The sequence below is a fragment of the Trichomycterus rosablanca genome, chromosome 8, assembly GCF_030014385.1.
Source record: "Trichomycterus rosablanca isolate fTriRos1 chromosome 8, fTriRos1.hap1, whole genome shotgun sequence".
Classification (NCBI taxonomy): Eukaryota; Metazoa; Chordata; class Actinopteri; order Siluriformes; family Trichomycteridae; genus Trichomycterus; species Trichomycterus rosablanca.
The window spans coordinates 30,885,887-30,906,679 of NC_085995.1; the positions used below are offsets into that span (position 1 = coordinate 30,885,887).

A 20,793-nucleotide genomic window follows, 5' to 3' on the forward strand; every position below is an offset into this window, starting at 1 on the left:
TGGTATCTCAATTGACTACTGTAGCTCACTAATAAGCATTCGGTATGACATCCTAGGTGGTTGCTGTGGTGCTTTATTGTGGTTAGTATGATGATTCTAGGTGGTTGGTAAGCTGTCCCAGGTGGTTGCTAGTGTGTGTCTAGGTAGTTGTTATGGTATCTGTTATTTCTAACAAAAAACCCAAGCTTATGATGTCATAGTATCTTTTACTCCAGACCCCAGCTGCCTTGTGATATCATAAACTACTTACCACCCCCCCCTGCCAATTTGTTAGTCTGTTTCCTTACCTAGTTATTAATGCCTAAAGTGCTAGGGATTTCCCCATTTGCTCCTAATCTGGTTGTCTCTAGTTGGGCATACTAAATTGCCCTAGGTGTGAATTTGTGGGTGTGTGTTTTTCCTGTCATGGACTGTCGACGTGCTCAGGGTGTTTCCTGCATTTGCCCAGTGAATCGTACCCACTGCAACCCTGAATTTGTATAAAGTGGTGGTAAAAGAGATATCAAATGTTTGATCCTTGTTTTGAATGTTTGATCCACAGGGTTTGGTGCAAGCCAAAAACATAGGTAAAATAGAAAAGCAAGAATACACCCTGGACAGGGTTCCAGTCCATTTCAGGAAACCACACATTCACCCATTTACTCAATTACTTACAACTGGAGCAGCCAAATCAGCCTTTTGTGTGTTTTTGGGAGGTGAGTGAAAAACCAAAGACTCAAAGAATTAATGCAGATACGAGTAAAACATATCAGGTAAGGTTTGAACCAAAGTTCTTAGGACCTTGCTCCTGTGTGGCTCCAATATTATCTGCTGTGCCATGACACCACTTCAGCACTATAGTGGATATCAAACAGTATTGACAAAGATGATGTCAAAGTCAAAGGTATCAATTGTTTATAAAGTTTTCTCTTTTTTCTGTGTTCTCAGATGGTCTGCACCACGTCTCAGCTCTTTGCACCCTTCGTGTCATCATAATCACAGATGACATGCTAACCAACAGCATAACGGTACGACTGGAGAACATGTCCAAGGAGCGTTTTCTCTCACCATTGCTCGATTTGTTCACCAAGGGTGTTGCTGCTGTGCTGTCCACCACCCGAGATGGAGTCTTTGTCTTTAACGTGCAGAACGACACAGATGTGGATTCCACCATCCTTAACGTCACCTTCTCTGCTCTGCTGCCCGGAGGCACCCCGGGTCGCTTCTACCCGAGTGAGGACCTCCAGGGGCAGCTGTACCTGAACCGGACACTGCTTACGCTCATCTCTACACATCATGTGCTGCCCTTCGATGACAACATCTGCCTTCGTGAGCCATGCCAGAACTACATGAAGTGTGTGTCGGTACTAAAATTTGACAGCTCAGCTCCTTTTGTGGCCTCCGACATGATCCTTTTCCGGCCCATCCACCCCGTGAACAGGCTACGCTGTCGCTGTCCGCACGGTTTCACTGGTGATTACTGCGAGGCGGAGATAGATCTTTGCTACTCATCACCATGCCAGAACAATGGAAAGTGTCGCAGCCAGGAGGGGGGGTACACCTGCGACTGCCCCGAGGATTTTACAGGTGAATGGTCTCATCTTGTTTGCTCCCCTTGATCCTTTTTTAATTTCTCATTTCTTTGTTTGCAGACATTTGATCTTTCACATTCTTGCTTTGTCTAGAAATTGTGCCTTAACGTATTCTCCAGTACTTTATACTCAGTATAAAAGAAAATTAATAGGCTATAATCATGTGGGAGATTTCTTGTGATGTCATGTACATCAATTTTAAACTGCTTATAGCCTACATTGTGGTCATTTAGAATGGACACAAATTTGATTTGCCCACCACAAAAGTGCAAAGGTCAATGGATGGGGACTATGAAAGATTTTGATTCAGTTGTTGATGCAGATCCTTCTGACGTAGACCCAGGTGAAGAAGCTCTTACCACCAGTTCATCAGAAGTAAACCCACTAAATCAACCAAAATCAGAAAATACTAATATATTCACTTTCATCAAGGATTCATCTAATTTCCCATGAGCAAAAACACAATACCTTATGACAATCTTACTAAAAGCATAAGAATAATGTCATAACCTGTGTCGAGGGGGTCTCAGAAAACACAGGGTGGTCTAAGAGAAAAAAAGATTGAAAACAGCTGGATTAGATTTTGCTTACATTTTTTGCTTACAGTCAGAGTGTCTGATTCTTCAACAAATTTGTCCCCCTACAAGTCTACTCCTAATGAAAGCTTCATAAGTGAATATTTGACATGAAGAATGAGCTTATGCTCAGAATGAGCTTTAATATGAAGAAGTCAGATTTTTCTCTGGATCTTTTACCCACTTTGACAGATGCTTTCTGCACAGATTCAGGTTTCTTCCCCATCTTAAAAAGCAGTAAAACATTTGGACCTCTCAGACCCTCATATAGCCTGTGGTCATAATCAGAGTTGTTAACATTGGTCTGTGTAGTTCCTGCATTTGGGTTTCTCACATTACAGTGTAATATAGCCTTGTAATTCCTCTGAAATGAGGGATTATCCAGCAGGCATTTGGGTCATTACATACTTGGAACTTAGGGCCCAAATCTTATCTTCTAACACATATTTGCTTAGGGCCCAAATCCTGTCAGAGTAAGGTGGCAGGTGCACAATAGCGAGTGTATCGAGTTGGCGGCACATCTGAAATACAGGATCCTAGGATGAATGCATTTTAATAGAGTTCTTCATTCCATCAGATGTTATCTCTGAACTCTTTAAACTCTTATCATACCCCAAATATGTCAGTTGATTAACATATTTTGGTTAGATTTGTTATGCCCAAGGTTTCTGAACTGGTCTTGAATTATCTCTGCATTTGTAGACTTGTAAAATACCAATATATCTAAATATTCATTATTTCTCACTGCCATCCCAAAATAGCAGACTGGCTGCTGAATAAACTGTGATATCTTGCAAATGTCTCCATTTGACACAAGTGGGATTTCAGATTCAGACTCCGACCTTTCATTTTTTTTGTGCTGACAGCTGCTAATTTCATTGTCATCTTTACTATCAACATATAGTTTATTAACATCATTTAGTACTATGTGGTTTGGGATGAAGCCTTTGTTTATAATAGCCATGGTATAAGGACAGCTAACTGGTAATATAACTGGTATTATACCAGCCAAAATCAGTCAGTATGAGAGGAATGTAAGTGATTTGGGTAATACTAGCCAAACGTGTCAAAATATTGCATAATAACAACAGTTTTTGTATGTGACTTTAGTACATAGCTAACAGGCCTGCTAGTTGTTGGTGATTCAGCTAAAATTGCTTACAGGTAGACACAAGATTTTCAGGTATCACTTTACATCCATTTTCTGTTTATTTAATCGTACCAATCAAAATAAAAATTTGAAAAAAAAAACTGCTGTCATTTAGTACTAAGCCAGCTAGCTAACTATCAATTAGCCGACAAGGTACTCATCCTCTGAATATTTAATTTTCTAGGTACTCATCTGCAAAATATTCAATATTCATATACCAACAAAGTGCATCTACTGTATAACACAGGTGTAGCTTATGAATGAGGCCAATGAATGCATGTACAAGATACATGAACCTGTGCATCTTATTTAATATATTTAAAAATGTATTTAAAAGAAAGTTGAATGTTGCAAATAAGGACATTTATTGAGGTATGATTCCTTTAAACGTTCATCTAAATGTATTGATGTAAATGTAGCATGTTACACATGTGTCTCAGAGTTATATACCACACCTATACAGCATTCAAATAAATGACCAAAAAAAAATTCCTAAAGAAAAATGTACCCGGATGAAATTACGATGATGCCCTCTCATCTAGCATCACCACTCATTACTGAGCTGTCATCACTTTTTCAGACATTTCACCTCCAGAATGATGTTGTTGGAGAAAGCCAGGTGTCCTCCAGACCACCACACTTCTTCTATTATCTCTTTGTCTGTGTGCCGTGGGTCAGTTGCTTTGATTAAGAATGGAGGTTAGTCTGGGTCGCTGATCATAGTGTGAGGACAAACTAGGAAAAGAAAAACATGGAGATGAAGTGGGAGAAGAAGATTTTGTGTCACAGAGCTATTTGCGTATATAAGTGAGCAGCAGTTTTAAAAATACCATCGAGCATAATAAAGTAAATTAATCAACGATAACAGGGGCATTGACAAAGAACTGACAATATCAAAAAAGACTGAAGATATTGAGAAAAGAATTTTGTGTGTCTTAATTATATATACTCTACATATGAGTAGACATATTAGATAAAAACACTAGAGTATTTATTATAGGTGTCAGAAAATCATGTCAGATTTATCAGAAAACAATATAGGTTTATTAAACCCTAGTGTCTTCACCCTAGTGTTTTTTGTTCTTTGTTAGATGTTTTTATATATATTTTTTTTAATTCTTATTTTTTTTATTTATATATTTTATTTTTGCATTACATTACCTTTAAATTTTATTTTATTTCCTTTGCACTACATTGACGTGATGACGTCTTTATAATTTATGTGGGAATCTATTACTATCATGTATCATTTATTTGCTACAGATGAGTCACTGTAGAGTATTTAGCTTAAAGTCTAAAGAAATGTTTTGCCATCTCACTTCTCCTCTTGCTTTTTCATTACAGGTGAGCATTGTGAGGTGGACGCGCGCTCGGGTCGCTGTGTATCTGGTGTTTGTAAGAATGGAGGGCGTTGTGTGAACCTGCTGGTTGGTGGGTTTATGTGCCAGTGTCCTGAAGGAGGGTTTGAGAAGCCCTATTGCCAGATGAGCACTCGCAGCTTTCCTGGAAATGCATTTGTCACCTTTAGGGGCCTGAGACAGAGGTTCCACTTTACACTGTCCTTTATGTGAGTAGTTCAGACTTTTTGTTCTGAGTGTCTACCTAGACCTTACAAATGCTGTGCTAGACCTTACAAATGCTGTGCTAGAATTTACAAATGCTGTGCTAGACCTTACAAATGCTGTGCTAGATCTTACAAATGCTGTGCTAGAATTTACAAATGCTGTGCTAGACCTTACAAATGCTGTGCTAGATCTTACAAATGCTGTGCTAGACTTTACAAATGCTGTGCTAGAATTTATAAATGCTGTGCTAGACTTTAGAAATGCCATGCTAGATCTTACAAATGCTGTGCTAGATCTTACAAATGCTGTGCTAGATCTTACAAATGCTGGGATTAGCTAATACTGGCTTCATACATAGACTCATTCTTGGGGCCCAATTGGGTTGCCCAGAAAAACATATACATATGGGCTAAAAAATTGTCCTGACTGGGGACTTAATGGGTTTGTTTAAGTAGACACAGAATGATATATTTTAGTGATTTAGGTATTGTTATCAAAGAAAAATTACATACACAAAATGGCCAAAAGGATGTAGACACTGTCTAATTAGTACTTTCAGCCACACATATTGTTTGGAAATTGTGGAAATTTAGTTAACAGTTAACCAATAACTTTATTTATTTATTAAAAAAAGCTTAACATTAAATGTGTCAGTAATGTAAAAAAATAAAATGAACATGAACACTAAGAAGAACTAGTTTAGCAATTTAAATGCCGATTTTTTTAGTTGGTATTGAATAGATCATTACAAGTGCTAACTAAACATGCTTATCAAATAATAGAGATACAGTTTGTATAGTAAAGGTTTTCTTGGTGTTATTCATTTAGTTATTATAAGATAATAAGCAGATTTCTACCTTTATAATAAGATCATAACAATGTATTAATGCCTGAAAGTTTTTACTTATTTTTGCTACCCTTTCTATAGTCTGTTAAGCTGAGTTATAAGTAACGTTGTAGGAAAACGAAAAGGTTGCAAAATTTCCAGCTTGCCAGTACAATTCCACATTCAAACTTAGTCCTGCACACACAGTAGGACACAGTATCAAGCCATCACATGTTCTGTGTTAGTTACATTTGAACTAAATTTGCCTTCTGACTGCAAGACAAAACAAAACAGGCAGATGTCATACACCAAACATACTGTATGTAGGCTGATCATCTAAATTTGGGATAAGTGGAAAACTGTGTAATAAAATTGGGTGTATTTTTTACCAAACAAATGCACCATGCAGAACCTGACTCCAAGGCGTTATAGGAGTCCTCACCTACCTTGCAGCTTAGGTGTAAATGATATTAAAAATATCACCCACCAAAATTCACTCACCACCATCAGTTATCTTCATGGCAATCATGCATACAGGATGTAGCTTGCATTTGGGGATCTTTGTTCCTACTTCCTGTGAGTGTGCCCTCATGCCAGGTGCTACCTGACATCTCTCCCAATCAGCCTCCCATGTGATTACAGTGCATCATTAGCCAGGCCGCTCTGGGTCAGCTTTCCCCAGTGAAACCTCAGTCTCGTCATTACCGCTATTAACACATAATCTTTGTTCTCCACACATTTTATCCTCCTCACACTTCCTTTTCCTTCTTCCCTTTCTCTTACTGTAACTATTTCCTGTCTATCTACAATCCATACACTGTTTACTATTCTCAATACACTGATTAACTTGATTAAACATGGGGACGGAAAAGCTAAATTCCTTTGGCTAATAAATCTTAAACTATTAGATTTGGCTTAAAACAATTCTTTTTTTCTTCTCTGCTGCTTCAGTTAGAAGTCGCGACAGCAGATCATTGTCCAGCTTGTCCTGTCCTGAATGTCACCCCAACCATCTGCATGTGTTCCCTTACCACATTCATGAACCTGCTCCTTTACCTTACTTTCCTCCTCCTGCCTGGCGGCTCTATCTTTACCACTCTTCTCCACATAGTAGAACTTTCATTCCTCCTCTGAACATGCCCAAACCATCTCAATCTCGTCTAACTTTGTCTCCAGAACATCCTACCTGCACTGTCCTTATAAAATAATATGTCCTAATAAACTCGTTCCAAATCTTGTCCATCATTGTCACTCTCAATGAGAATTGCAGCATCTACATCTGTGTCACCTCCAGCTCCCTCTTCTGTCTTGCATTTTTTTAAAATGCAGTAACATTTACAGCAATATGTATAATAAAGTATAATAATAATAATACAGTTATTATAGTATAATATAAATAATGATTGTTGTACTGTCTTTTAACAAAGTCATCAGTTTTAAAATTTGAAACGGACACTTTTAAATATTATTAATTAAATATCAAGATATAATATAACTTATTAGGATATTTAAGTACTATTTATTTCACCTCAAACTACAAGAAATACATCAAATATCAGAAAAATTTACAGACTTCTTTCAGCGGACACATTTACCCAAAGCGACTTACAACTGTAACTAAATACAATTCAAGCAGTTGAGGGTTTACAGCCCTGCTCAGGTGCCCAGCAGTGGCAGCTTGGATCTGTTCTGTAAATAATGATGGTATTTGACAGAGATTGAATGTTTAAATAATTTGGTTCACAGGTTTGCCACAAGAGAGAGAAATGCGCTGTTACTGTATAACGGCAGGTTTAATGGAAAGCATGACTTCATATCTGTGGAAATTGTGGACGAGCAAATCCAGCTCACTTTCTCAGCTGGTAAGTGTGTGTGTGTGTTCTTACTAGATTTACTTGCATTTGTTTTTCTAGTTCCTCCTAAAAAGGTTTGATTGGATTAAGGTCAGGAATCTTTTTATAGTTCATTTATTAAACAGTGTGCATTATGTTAAATCAACTATGAAAAACACATCTCAATTTTTTTCTACTTTTGATCTAATGCAGCTCATTACATAGCCAACAGAAAGTCAACACATTGTGAATATGTGTGAAAATTGTGTAAATAAGCTGTTTCAAAGTACATCACATATACATACATGTTTGTTTTTGGGTCTATTAGTATGATAGAGACTGTCTTCATGACATTACAAAATACTCTTAAAGGATATAGGCATCCTACAGACACTAATTTCCATGTCTGACAAAGGGAAGGTTAAATGAAATATATATAGCATGACGATCACCCAAGAAGGATGGGCACTGCTGAGTCTGGTTCCTCTCAAGGTTTCTTCCTGTAATTTTCAGGGAGTTTTTCCTTGCCACAGTCGCCCTCGGCTTGCTCAACAGGGGTTTTTGTATCTGTTGGTCCTGGATTTTGTAAAGTTGCTTTGAGACAATGTCTGTTGTAAAAAGCGCTATATAAATAAAGTTGACTTGACTTGACTTGACGATACGGGTGGTAAAAACCACCAGATTTCCTTCTGAAGTGGATGAATTTTTTCCAAGTTTCTTTCCAACATAGTCGTATCCATTACCCAATTGCAAAGCGTTTCGTCTACTGCTGCTGACCTCCACTCTGACCACGGAGGACTGTGACTTACACACGACCCTTCCAACAAGTGTACAGTAGCCTACCGCTTCTTTTCACATACACAAGAGGGTTTCTGATGGAGATCTGTATCACACATGGAGAGTCAAATCGATGTCTATTATGCCCTGTACCTGTGCCTGTGCATGTGCCATCAATCAGCCAGCAGAGGTAGAAATCATGAGAGCCAATCATCGCTAGTCAATGCGCCTGGTCTGCCAGTAACAGAGCTGGGATTCAAACTTGCAAGTTTGAAATGTCAGCACTGTTGTGCTAGCATGTTTTACCACTGCACCACCTGCCATTTTTTGTGTGTGCAAAAAAAAGTGTGGACGCATTGTGCCAAAGGAAGCAGCTGGCCAAAGAGCACAAAAACACACATCCTCTATCTACCTGTCTTTTTGTTTTTCTAATCCTTTCACTCCAGCCTTCCTGGGTAGCACATACTTTACGTGCCTTTAAATGTCTTTTTAACAGCAGGACATGTTTCCAAAGGAAAAGCACAATGGAATGTGTCTCCCAGCAGTCCTTGAATATGAGAGGCTAAATTCCATGTTTGTTAAGGTCTTTCTGTTTAAGGTCAGCTGTGGACAGTAGTAAACATATATGGTATTGAAAGGCATTTCCCTGAACTTCATCACCTCACTGTGGAGGCATAGAAGAATTTCAAAAATATTGTGATTTTGGTTAATGATGAACCCAGGAAGGTTAAAGCTCAACTTGCTTCCCCACAACTACTGCTTAAGATGAGATAGAAAAAGGTTAGAGCTATAAACAATCCTAACAGGCGTTACAGTGAGTTGATGGGAACGAGGAGTTTTCCTCATGGGAGGTCCAACATGGTCATTATCTCCTCTGTAATGATTTACTTACTGCATGCTCTGAACTGGAAGACTGCCATCACTAATACTAAACTCCCTGTTTGTGCTGTGGAATTTATATTCGTCAAGCATGATTTCTTAGTTTAACTGACATCCCAATCCCACCAGGATCTAATAACATTTTAGTCAATGTTGCTGACTAAAATGTTTGATGTTGCAGTGACTTTTCCTTAAATCCGCAACATTATTCACTACCTGTTGCAATAACAACATACATTAGCCCTGATAATGGGATGAGCCATTCATTACTGAGTACTGAGCCCTGCTGTCCTGGTGGGCAACACCAGCCATTCTCAGGTGTATCTCATGAGGGAAATTATTATTATTACATATTAGCAGACATTTCAATATCTGTTAAACTGCCCTGTGTCATCACATAATCTAAAGCTTGTTAAAAGAGAGTGGAACGTATACTGAGGGAGTCTATATGCTCAAAATATTTTAGTTAAAAAAGTAAAAGTGTGTCTAAAATATTTTTCTTTAACTTGCCCAACTAGTTTTTGATAAAAGTCCTTGCTTCATAAAGTTCAATAATGTTTAAATCTGTTGACACTTTGAGTGCAGTCCAGCTGACATACACTTGTGATTTTGGAAATATTATCCCCCTTTTCCCAAGAAAATGGAAAATATAAAAGGATTTATAACTGTCAACCTTTTTGCAGAGCTAGAGTTTGCTTTAAATGTCTTTATCAGTTGAACAACGCAGAATGCAAATTATTCAACCACTACATAATATTGCTGACCTTAAAACTGCTAGTCTGTATGACCTGAAGTTGGGTTACAACATGATTAAACCATTAGGAACTCAATATTGACCCGTAGTATGCTTCAGCTGTGATGTGTTATATTAACACCACACAGAGTTTTTAAGTGTTCAAGGTGTGTTGCGACCATGGTAAAAACTAAGGTGCTGTCACAAAAACCAAAAGGGAGCCCCCAAAGGGCAATGGGTATAAAAGATTTCCAAGGCCATAAACATTCTTGGAAACACCATTGGGAGTATTGTTAAGAGGTTCCAAACTTATAGTGCAGCAGCAAACCTGTCTGGCTGTGGGAGAAAGCCCAAAATTTCATCCCAAGGCTTATGCAATCTCATCAGAGTAACATAGAAAAACCCCTGTTTACTGCCACAGATTTACAGGATGATCTGATAAAGGCTGAGATAAATGTGCCAGTAGCAACCATAAGATGATCACTTCACAACCCAAGACTTCATGGCTGGACTACATATTTCACACCACTTTTGGAAAGGGCATTACCCAGAAGCATAATAATATCTATGGTTATAATATCTATGTTAGTAGACACATATTTGTACCTTATCATTTCATCCTTATGCTATTTGTAACTTCTGTTTTTGTTCCTGTAGGTGAAAGCAGGACCACCGTGGCTCCATTCATACCTGATGGAGTGAGTGATGGACAGTGGCACACAGTTCTGCTGCACTACTACAACAAGGTAAAATTTAATCTGTGCTGCTCGACACAAAACCATTTCCATGACTGATTGTTGCACACTTGGAATTTCATTAAGTGGAGTGTTTATTAAAGCAGCATGTTCATTGTAATCATCAGTCTTTCAACAGTAATATTAATGGTTTAGATGTGCCAGTCATTAGATAGGCATACCAGTCAACCCAAACCTTCTGGAATTCTGAGAAAACCTTTTGAGTCGCTAATTCCGCTCAAAATGTCTTGCTCAAAATGTCCCTTAAAAATGTTCCTTCAAAGCAAAGTAAGCTCAGCCTGCAGAATGTTTCACTGTCCCATGCTTGTTTAGCAGTAAACTTAAAGTCAAGCAGGGTTGAAACAGGGATGTTGTCAGGGGCTAACACTAAGGGCCTGCTATTTGCCAGTGAGCAGATTCTCAACTGCCCCAGCTCCTGGAATTGTAAGGTAGTCATATAAATGCAAGCCTGTGGTTGCATATTTACATCTTTGTGATTTTTTTTATTCGTAACAGTTTGGTATAAAGCTAGTATTTGAACTCAAGTTGTTCTCTTGCTCTGCTATGAATGAAAGAGACCAGACTCCCTGTAATTTTACAACCCAAAATCAGTTTTAGCCCCAGCACTGATGCAGACAATGGGGATCCCCTGCTGAGGTAATCTGGCAACAATGAAGAACTTGGGGCCTCTGAAGGAGCCAGACGGGACAAACAGCTTCAGTCACGCTCATAACACATAAATACATATATGGTTGTTATTCTTACAGTGAACATCAAATGTGTAGGGCTGGCATTTTTAATTAAAAAAGCAGCCGACTGTGTATCAAAAATCTAAGATTTATTAGTTAGCTCAATCCCTTCAACCTGAACTGCTCTCCAAGAATTAAAGTAAGCTTATATAAAATATTTGTACTTTGTGACGTATATTATTAAGTATATATAAAATAAATATTATTATATATTATAATCATGAATAAGTTGTTTTATGTAATTCACTTGGAAGTAGTCTCTCACTGAGACGAGTTAACAGCTGTTATTGTGGTTCTTTGGAAAGATTTATAAAATATCTAATAATATTCCAGGAAAGATTTGCTAATCTTAAACCCTCCATCTGCCAACACATACACACACACACACACACACACACACACACACATACACACACACACTGTCTTTTGTAATTAGGCATTTAAATATTGATTAGTTGGACTGGGTCCATGGTGCATGCATCAGAGTGCAGAAATGCTTTTATTCATGACTTAGCTTAGCTTAATAATTGTTTATTGATTTAACAAAAACCTTTTATTATGTAATAAACCTCCAGTGCATATACAGTGTATCACAAAAGTGAGTACACCCCTCACATTTCTGCAGATATTTAAGTATATCTTTTCATGGGACAACACTGACAAAATGACACTTTGACACAATGAAAAGTAGTCTGTGTGCAGCTTATATAACAGTGTAAATTTATTCTTCCCTCAAAATAACTCAATATACAGCCATTAATGTCTAAACTACCGGCAACAAAAGTGAGTACACCCCTTAGTGAAAGTTCCTGAAGTGTCAATATTTTGTGTGGCCACCATTATTTCCCAGAACTGCCTTAACTCTCCTGGGCATGGAGTTTACCAGAGCTTCACAGGTTGCCACTGGAATGCTTTTCCACTCCTCCATGACGACATCACGGAGCTGGCGGATATTCGAGACTTTGCGCTCCTCCACCTTCCGCTTGAGGATGCCCCAAAGATGTTCTATTGGGTTTAGGTCTGGAGACATGCTTGGCCAGTCCATCCCCTTTACCCTCAGCCTCTTCAATAAAGCAGTGGTCGTCTTAGAGGTGTGTTTGGGGTCATTATCATGCTGGAACACTGCCCTGCGACCCAGTTTCCGGAGGGAGGGGATCATGCTCTGCTTCAGTATTTCACAGTACATATTGGAGTTCATGTGTCCCTCAATGAAATGTAACTCCCCAACACCTGCTGCACTCATGCAGCCCCAGACCATGGCATTCCCACCACCATGCTTGACTGTAGGTATGACACACTTATCTTTGTACTCCTCACCTGATTGCCGCCACACATGCTTGAGACCATCTGAACCAAACAAATTAATCTTGGTCTCATCAGACCATAGGACATGGTTCCAGTAATCCATGTCCTTTGTTGACATGTCTTCAGCAAACTGTTTGCAGGCTTTCTTGTGTAGAGACTTCAGAAGAGGCTTCCTTCTGGGGTGACAGCCATGCAGACCAATTTGATGTAGTGTGCGGCGTATGGTCTGAGCACTGACAGGCTGACCCCCCACCTTTTCAATCTCTGCAGCAATGCTGACAGCACTCCTGCGCCTATCTTTAAAAGACAGCAGTTGGATGTGACGCTGAGCACGTGCACTCAGCTTCTTTGGACGACCAACGCGAGGTCTGTTCTGAGTGGACCCTGCTCTTTTAAAACGCTGGATGATCTTGGCCACTGTGCTGCAGCTCAGTTTCAGGGTGTTGGCAATCTTCTTGTAGCCTTGGCCATCTTCATGTAGCGCAACAATTCGTCTTTTAAGATCCTCAGAGAGTTCTTTGCCATGAGGTGCCATGTTGGAACTTTCAGTGACCAGTATGAGAGAGTGTGAGAGCTGTACTACTAAATTGAACACACCTGCTCCCTATGCACACCTGAGACCTAGTAACACTAACAAATCACATGACATTTTGGAGGGAAAATGACAAGCAGTGTTCAATTTGGACATTTAGGGGTGTAGTCTCTTAGGGGTGTACTCACTTTTGTTGCCGGTGGTTTAGACATTAATGGCTGTATATTGAGTTATTTTGAGGGAAGAATAAATTTACACTGTTATATAAGCTGCACACAGACTACTTTTCATTGTGTCAAAGTGTCATTTTGTCAGTGTTGTCCCATGAAAAGATATACTTAAATATCTGCAGAAATGTGAGGGGTGTACTCACTTTTGTGATACACTGTATATATGTGCAAAAACAAATATGCTTAAAATAAAATTGATAGAGAAGTATTCTGACTCCACAGATAATAACATTCATTGTGAGTGATGAGTGACGAAAGATTGAAGAAGGTTAAATGTTTGAAATCCTGTCTGTTAAAACAAAGCCACAAAAAGAGTCAGAATCTGTCAGTTAAAAATGTAAACAGTCCCATTATACTTATTATACTATCATTTCTACTTACTTTTTTGCAGCATCCTGTCTGTAGATTGGCACTTGTAGATGTGCCTGACATTTACCATAAATCTTGTGTTATGACAGCAAAGTCAAAACTTTCTTTTGTGGTTAAGAGTGTTTTGTACTTACTCAATTACTGACTCATTGCTACCTGGTGTATAAAATAAAGTATATACGATAATATATACTACTACTACTACTACTAATAATAATAATATAAAGGTGCATTGAACTTTAGACAAAGGAGGAAAAAGGAAGTACTGAGAGAAAAGGCAGGTTTTAAGCATAGGTTTTTATAGCTTGGGTGCCATAACTCTGTATAATAATGTTAGATTAATAAGAATCATTCAGAATGAAAGCACTGCATGAAACTGCTTAGTTTTTTATTCTGTATGAAGTAAATGAAACAGTCATAGGTGATGGCTGAATCCTTTTGGCATTTTGTTGGGCAAATAGTGCACACGACTGCTTCACCTTTTGACATTTTAAATCCAGTGATATGAATCCAGTAAATGATCCCATCTCTCAGAGTCGAAAGCCTGGCAGAGAAAAAGCTGCTTCTTTTCAATCAGAAAATCTCTTTTTGCTTGGCATCCATGTCAGGGCATCAAACTCACAATTGCATTTGCTTGCACCTAGGGGCAAAATAGAGAAAAATATAATTTTGGCATGTTTATGACAGGTGTAAGGAAACTGAAGTATATAGAGAAAACTCCACAAAGACAGTCACCAGAGGCAAGGATTAATCCCTGGTTTCCCGGACCCATGCTGTGGTGCAGCACTCAGTCTACCAGCTGCAGTACTGTGCTGCTGTTTGTTGTGTCTGTACCATTTTACAGTTATAATCCAATTAATACTACATTTATATACATGACAGTTTGCTTGTGGAGCAGGTGTTGGTGCTGCTTAGCTTCAGGGAAATAAGTTTGCTCCAAGTTATAGTTCCAGCTAAACTGTTACAGTATTGGCTAAAAAGGTAGGTTGATCAAATCCAATCCAACCCTTATTGGGGTAATGCAGAAATTAAAATGAAGTAATAAATAAAGAAATAGGGATCTAGTTACAAATTAATTTGGGATTTTAATGTTGTGTTGGAAGTTGGTAAAATGGAAAAAGGAAGAAGGACAAGCTGACACTGGAAGCTGCAGCCACTGCCTCTGAAACACTTTAGTCCCAGCATTCTTGTGTCACATTACTAAGGTAAAAATCCATCCATATATTCATACCCGGACAGCATGAGCTTAACTTGTTAAAACAGAGCCAGAGCCCTGGGCGCCCATCAGCATGAACTATTAGTGTGTTGACTTGTCATGCAGTAAAGCCAAAATCTCGACACCAATTTTAGAAAAACGTTTCTTTTGCAATTTGCTCTGTGATTAATGTCCATTCCTGATCATATTTTTGTGTATCATGGACCTAAAATCCATGCTATCAATTATGGAAAAAATATCTTTCTGCCAAATAAAAATACACAGTGTTGCAAATTATTGGATTACTGACAAAACAGCGGCACTTTAGGCCATGTAGTGAATCACTTCGCTTGAGAAGCTGTGTTCAAACAAAGCCTGCTTTTTTGGTAGCAGTTCATTGGACATTTATTTGGAAAGATGAAGGAAAGTGTTCTTACACCAGCTTTTAAACAAAGCTGAATACCTACATTACATTCATACACATTGCACAAAAATGTAAAAAAAAAAAACAGTTCTGAAAGGTTTAAGCAAGACCTATGTTAAAACTTAATGTTATTTTTAAATTTTGTATTTTTAATTTGTATTTGGCTAGACTATAATGTTAAACTAATGTAACATTTGAAATACATGTTTCATAAGTCAGATATTTGACAGTGTGATGTTAACACAGGAGTTCTCTCTTTTTTTGGCCAGTGCTCCCATTTTAAGGGGTCCAACTTTTTATGACCCAATTACAACCCCACTGGTAAAAAACTGTGTATTCTGCACAATGGTAGCTAAATAATTTTCTTATTTAAACAATGAATCACATTTATCTGTAATATCAAAAAGTGACAAATGGAATGTTATAGCTCTGGTATTGGCATGAGCCTAAGAGGAGCTGCAAACTGATAAACTGCCTGAGCTAATACAATTATAAAACGGTAAATATAAGCAATAAAAAAGTTAGATTCATCTGCTTAGAACTGTGTAGGGTCATGACCTCAAATGTTAAAAACTGCTGTGCCAATGTACACTGATCAGGCATAAAATTATGACCACCTCCTTGCCATATAGAAGCACTTTGTAGTTCTACAATTACTGACTGTAGTCCATCTATTTCTCTACATACTTTTTTAGCCTGCTTTCACCCTGTTCTTCAACAGTCAGGACCCCCACAGGACCACCACAGAGCAGGTATTATTTAGGTGGTGGATCATTCTCAGCACTGCAGTGACACTGACATGGTGGTGGTGTGTTAGTGTGTGTTGTGCTGGTATGAGTGGATCAGACACAGCAATGCTTATGGAGTTTTTAAACACCTCACTGACACTTCTGGACTGAGAATAGTCCACCAACCAAAAATATCAAGCGAACAGCGCCCCGTGGGGAGCGTCCTGTGACCACTGACGAAGGTCTAGAAGATGACCAACTCAAACAGCAGCAATAGATGAGCGATCGTCTCTGACTTTACATTTACAAAGTGGACCAACTAGGTAGGAGTGTCTAATAGAGTGGACAGTGAGTGGACACAGTAAAACTCCAGCAGCGCTGCTGTGTCTGATCCACTTATACCAGCACAACACACACTAACACACCACCACCATGTCAGTGTCACTGCAGTGCTGAGAATGATCCACCACCTAAATAATACCTGCTCTGTAGTGGTCCTTACCATTGAAGAACAGGGTGAAAGCAGGCTAAAAAGTATGTAGAGAAATAGATGGACTACAGTCAGTAATTGTAGAACTACAAAGTGCTTCTTTATGGTAAGCGGAGCTGATAAAAGGCACAGTGAGTGTAGAAACAAAGAGATGGTTTTAATGTTTTAAAATTCACATTCTAAATAATATGGGATCATTGTTGTTGGATATTGCACGTTTTAATAGAAGACAGGTCTTGACTGCAGGCAGGCCTGTCCAGCATCTGCACTCTCTTACTACTAAAGCTTTGCTGTTGTGCAAAAAGTGCCTTGGCATTATCTTGTTGAAATAAGCAGGGACATCCCTGAGAAAGACGTCTAGATGGCAGCAAAGGTTACTCCGTAATACTTACGTTCTCTTTGGCATTAATTTTGCCTTTACAGATGTGCAACTTGCCCATGACATTGGCATTAACACACTCCCATACCATGACAGACATAAGAGTTTAAACTTTGCACTGGTAACTGTGGTCCTGGAACTGTGGACCCACAGCTTGTATGTTGCAGACAAGAAAGTACATGAACAATACTTTTCTCTGACACTGTGGAGAGGGTTTACAGAATAACACAACCTCACTGTGCTGTCTTCTCCTCACCAGTGTGTTACCAGTTTAATCCTGTTAAATGGTGAGCTGCCATTACTGACAACAACACAGTAGGGCAAACAGACTCTTCACGCTGTGTCAGATTAATTAGAACCAATCAACGCTGGTTATCTCCACCAAAACAAAGTTGCCACAGTTTTTATTCTCTGAGAATATTAGATTTAAATAAGCACTTCATTATTTTTAAACTAACCCCTGTTTGCTGTATCTGGGGTGTATGGGCAGTTTTTTTTATAGACCAAAAAAAAAAATTCCATGTTATCAAGTTTACTTCTGCATTCAAATCACTTATAATGGAAGTCTGGTGTTAAAGCAGCAAATACACACATTTTAAAGAATGCATATTTGAATTGTTCACACTTTTAAAAATGTAAAGTCAGTATTTTTTATTATTTGCATCTTTAAATGCATGTTTAAAGGTGTGTGCTTGTATAAAGATTTCTAATATGACATATGGTTTTCACATAGGAACTTTTCAGATAAAAAAAAATAAATTAGGGTGCAAATATTACTACACTCCTTTTTAGTTAGCATGGTACGAATACACAACCAACACTCTTTGTAATCAAATGGGCTAACCACATGTAACATCCTAGCAATCAGATAACAACACACTTAAGAATAACACCATAGCAACCCTTAAGTAATGATTTTTAACCACTTAAAACGTCATAGCATATATCTAACAAGATCCTAGGAACTACCTGAAACACTTTAGCAATCACCTGGGATACTGCAGCAACGTCTAGAAACACATGAACCACACAGAATACAAAAAATATCAGCAAAACCATAGCAGCCACCTAGCCACACAAGTTCCATATGATACCAAATCATTTCTTAGCAAAACTCAAATAACCACCTGGGTAACTGTAACAATGGTGTTCCAAAATCTTAGAAACCATCATGCAACACACTAGTAATATTGTACAAGTAAATGTCTTACAGGTGCAGGTGGTGCTGAGACTAGTACAAGGGGAACAATTGCAGACTTTTAGCATTAGTGGCCAATAGTGACTGGGTCTCCTACAATCATGCAAATATACACCCGGTAAATTTATCATAACATGCTTTACCAGTCTCCAGATTCAAAAAATAGTATTACTGTGTATGTTTGCAAGTATTCCAGATGGCATTTTTAAAATTCTTTAAAACTTATTGGTTTTAGTGAACTTTTTTCTTTTTTCTCACTACAACACTGTGTTGTCATACTCATAGTCAGAAAACAGGCCAAGGTTGATTGATCTGTGAACAGTCTGTGGTAGACAAGGCTTAAAGGAATAGTCAAAATACAAAATGCTATGGTCAAAATCACAAGATGATATTCTTTAGCCAACCACTCACTACAGGCTCGGGTTTTGCTCTAATATTTTGCACTAGTCTGCAACCACAAAAGGGTTTAAAGAGGTAACAAACAAGGAAAAGGAAAACTCACAACAGGTGCAACAAATCCGGGTAATTAGCGAAACCCAAAACAGGTGGAGAAAAATAAGTATAATTCCAAAGACTGAAAATGGGTGGAAAATGAAACAGGGCTGATTAAAAATTACTTTCCGAAGTGAAATAAATTAATGAATCATTACATTAAAAATTAATTCATAATATAAATATAAATAAATGTTTTTATGGATCACAGTTTTACATTAAATTTTTTATACTTTAGCCTCACATTGGACGTACTGGCCTCCCTCATGGTCCTTCTGAGGAGAAAGTTGCTGTGGTTGCCGTGGATGACTGTGATGTGGCCATGGCTTTGCGCTTTGGTGGTCAGGTTGGAAACTACACATGTGCAGCCCAGGGAACCCAGACAGGCCAGAAAAAGTAAGTGTAAACTAGTCTCATAATCTGCTGTTTTCTTTTCTGCAAATTTAAGTGCATAAATCCTATTTATTTGCTGAATTTAAAATAAAACATGTATTATATCCCTGCCGTTGACATGCACATTTTTGATAATGTAAGCATATTTGTTTTTTCTGAGCTCTTATACGTAGTTGGTACAGGTGACTATGCAGTGGAGGAACTAGAACTCAGTATAGCATGTTAACTACATATTGGTGTTGAATAGCTCATCATTACTGGAGATTAGTGCACATTCCCATCTCTGCTTTCACTTTTGTTCCTCTTTCTACTCTAATTGCTCCAGATCTAGCCCTGTATTAATCCCAAACATGTCTTCACAATACTAGTGTACACTTAGCTCATCTAGTCTGGTATTTAGCTTTGTTTGCTAAATTTCTGTGGTTGACTTGGAGATCACAGGCCCTAATCTCCTCTTGTAATAGCTTAAAATGCAACTGTAAGTGGAAACCCATATACACTTAATGATCTCACATGCAAACGCTTAAGGCTCAGTTTACTTACACTTGTAGAGGACAATGTTGTACACAGCATGCATAAAAGTATTTGGACACCCTTCTTTGTGGATATAACAGCCTTTATCCTGAAAGGTTTTTGGCAAGGTTTGGTAGAATGTGTGTGAACATTTGAGGCCATTCAGTTAAAAGAGCTTGATCACTGCTAATATCAAGCACTGATTCTGGATGACAAGGCCTTGCTTGAAATTGACATTAGAACTAATGAAGCTCTTCTCTCTGGTTAAAAGTGTCTGCTAAATTCCAAAAATGTATATGTCAATGTAAGAAACGCACTATGTTCCCTGTATTCCTCCACTTCTCATGCTTGTGCCTTGATCGGACAGACGCCCCACTTTAATATTGAAATGGTGGTTACTCTCAATCTGAACTTCTCTCCATTAAACACTGTCATGTATGTCTTTTAAGTGACCAACCAGTCTGGTGGCACAGTTGAGACTGACATATCAAGGTGATAAGGCTGGCAAATTAAACCACTGTGCCACCCAAGTTCAACTACTAAATGTTTGTCTGTTGATGCTGTGGCTCAGCCTGCACACTTGGTATTATTGCAAAAGCATTTCTGATTAGTCTTTCAAATAAACACGTTGTATGCACCATAAAATTTAGTATGTAGGGATTGGTTTGAATGTCTTTAAATATTAGTGGACCATCAGTCTTAGACTCTCATAAAACTGTAGTTCATTTATAATTTGGTATGAATGACCAAACGAATGTGTGTATGTATGTGTAGATCTCTGGATCTGACCGGCCCTTTACTCCTGGGTGGAGTTCCAGACCTTCCTGAGGACTTTCCAGTACGTAATCGAGATTTTGTGGGCTGCATAAGGAATCTCATCATTGACAGCAAGCGTGTTGACATGGCCAGCTTTATTGCTAACAACGGCACCACTGCAGGTCAGTTGCTAAATGTAAAATATTATTTTAAGCTCCTTTTAGGTTTTTTAACATTATGAATTGTCCTGGGTGGTTCGATGGAGCAGCAGGTAGTGTGGGTGCAGCTTGGTGGGTTCTGCCTGTGTCCATGAGAGAAAAGTTGCATCCTGTTCAGGGTGTGTTCCTACCCCGTGGACAATGTTTCCTGGTGGCTTTAGAATCACAGTGCCTGTTAAC

General features: G+C 38.5%; 1 protein-coding gene across 1 annotated transcript in view; it reads left to right on the forward strand.

The window, feature by feature from the left end:
• The window catches only part of celsr1b (cadherin EGF LAG seven-pass G-type receptor 1b), a 52,284-nt gene that overhangs the window by 11,611 nt on the left and 19,880 nt on the right, over positions 1–20,793 (forward strand). The window contains exons 2-7 of the mRNA XM_063000709.1: positions 928–1,566; positions 4,641–4,863; positions 7,434–7,549; positions 10,566–10,654; positions 18,972–19,129; positions 20,414–20,577. Of these exons, the coding sequence (XP_062856779.1) occupies positions 928–1,566; positions 4,641–4,863; positions 7,434–7,549; positions 10,566–10,654; positions 18,972–19,129; positions 20,414–20,577 (1,389 nt within the window). The remainder of the gene's footprint in view (positions 1–927; positions 1,567–4,640; positions 4,864–7,433; positions 7,550–10,565; positions 10,655–18,971; positions 19,130–20,413; positions 20,578–20,793) is intronic.